The sequence below is a fragment of the Setaria viridis genome, chromosome 5 (genome assembly GCF_005286985.2).
Source record: "Setaria viridis chromosome 5, Setaria_viridis_v4.0, whole genome shotgun sequence".
Taxonomy (NCBI): domain Eukaryota; kingdom Viridiplantae; phylum Streptophyta; class Magnoliopsida; order Poales; family Poaceae; genus Setaria; species Setaria viridis.
This window is the reverse complement of record NC_048267.2, coordinates 34314064-34316127: the sequence shown is the minus strand read 5'-3', so window position 1 is coordinate 34316127 and position 2064 is coordinate 34314064. Positions and strand designations below refer to the sequence as shown.

The 2064-nt window shown below is 47.0% G+C and overlaps 1 protein-coding gene across 1 annotated transcript; it reads right to left on the bottom strand.

The window, feature by feature from the left end:
• Positions 1–852: 852 nt before the first annotated feature.
• LOC140222991 (uncharacterized) lies at positions 853–1468 on the bottom strand. The gene has a single exon (XM_072294260.1). It carries the CDS (start codon positions 1435–1437, stop codon positions 853–855), a length of 585 nt encoding a protein of 194 aa, XP_072150361.1. The 5' UTR covers positions 1438–1468.
• Positions 1469–2064: the final 596 nt, after the last annotated feature.

The following is a 2064-nucleotide window of genomic DNA, read 5'->3' as shown; positions in this document are numbered from 1 at the left end:
TATTAACCTTATGAAAGAGTCAAGACTTATCTTATTTTTGCTTTGATAGGTAAGATAACGATTAGGGCTATACCATTTTATCCAAACGGCCTCCAAAGGAAGGAGGGCTATGTTAAATAAGGAACGTAATGGAGCAACCACAAAAATTTGGATACAGCGTAAGGACACATATATTTGTCAGTGCAACTTAGCATGAACTCCCAGGCTTTGGAGGCAAGAAACTTTTTGGCCCAGTCGAAGTGCTGAGGGGACAGAAGCATAGCTATGAAGAAAGCGGCCTAATCTGTTGGTACGTGGATCACTTGATCACGGCAACCTACAGGTGAGAAATTCTGGGCCTAGAGTCTGTAAACATTAGGGTTTTGTGGAGTAACAGGAACCCTTTTGGTGTTGCTGTCTAATGGGAGGAAAATCTCTGGCAAGGAGGCTGACTGTCTGACTCTGTTAAACAGGCTGCAATTTCAGGATGAACTTGTTGCTTTGGGGTGAGGACCATGTTAACATTAAGATTAACCAAAACAGCATTGCTAGATGGGATAATATTAACCTTATGAAAGAGACAAGACTCGTCTTATTTTTGCTTTGATCGGTAAGATAACAGTTAGGGAAGGAGGGCTATGTGTTAAATAAGGAACGTAATGGAGCAACCACAAAAATTTGGATATGGCATAAGGACACATATATAATAGAATATGAGCCGTTGCCTCACCGGTAAAACTTAATTATCTCCATTACATGTACTTGGAAAAAAGAAATTCAAGCGTGATAGTATATATAGCCATTAATTAGAAAAATGGCTGATACAAATCTGAAGGAAATTAAATGCAATAGCGTCTAGTGGCACACGGCCGGCTACCCATCCAAATCGATGCTCCAAGAATACGACTCCCAGCCGGGCCAGCCCAGTTGCACGCAAACATCCAGCTGTGCTGCGCCCCACCTCCGCTCCGCTGACATGAGCCGAAACAGATCCTCCGGTACGCCCACGGACTCGTTACTGGTCGCGATCACGGTGAAGTTCAGCGCCGCCTTGGCACCCACGCGGAAGCTGGGCGTGCGACCATGCGCTACAGGGACGCCCGCGTAAGAGACCGTGACGCTGCCGCCCTCGCGGTACTGATCGAAGATGTGCCCGTTGTCGACACGCACGAGCAGGTCGAACGCCGGAGAGACGGCTCCTGGAGCCATAGCTGGCTCCAGACCCTTGACGCCCACTAACTGGACGGCGCTCGAGATCGGATGGTCTTGGTTAATAATGCCGTTGATGGTTTCGGAAGCCCTTGCGAGTGCCAGAACAACGACGAGACCGTAGAAGGCCACCACCGAGTAGATGAAAGGGCCGAGGAGCGCCATAGCTATCCCATAGCAGAGAGAGGCGGGTTCGGATCCGTCATCGCGTCGAGGAACACCAGCCGCGTCATCATCCTTGAGCTCCATGGCAGGCGGTACGTACCTAGCTAGCTTGTGGATTGAATTTCGGATGTGATAACGATGGAGGGCAGACCCACAGACCCTGGCCCAATAAATGTGTTGTTGCCATGGCTGAAAGAGGTTCAAGTCGGTCACGTTTAATAGTAATTTAGATTTAGATGGTTTCCCTGTTTGCAAAACCTGCTCCACCTGAATTAATCTCTCCATCTCGATCTTGTTCCACTAATAAACTAAAGATTTGGACTCTATAATTAGAAGATTCCTCTACCAGGCGTGCAAGTATATGGTATCACGTTATGGCGGTGGTGGTATGCATGGCTACAGGGCTGTTATTGTACATGGGCCCGATGCATGATTGTGCTGCCATCAATTGGAAGGTAACTTTCCCGGTCGGTTACGTATATATTCCTGCTGTGAAAACGCGGATCAAATAATGGTCACTGAATTCTCGCGATTTTATTTATGAACAAGAAGAAGAATGCTGCTACGAACGTTAGCTCCGATGGCAACGGCTCGCTGCGAGCAGGAGGTACGGAGCTACAAATATTCAAACAATACTGTTCATCGCATTAGGCCATGAATATCGATTGATTGGATATTAATTAGGGATAGATGATACTAGTAACTTATAAT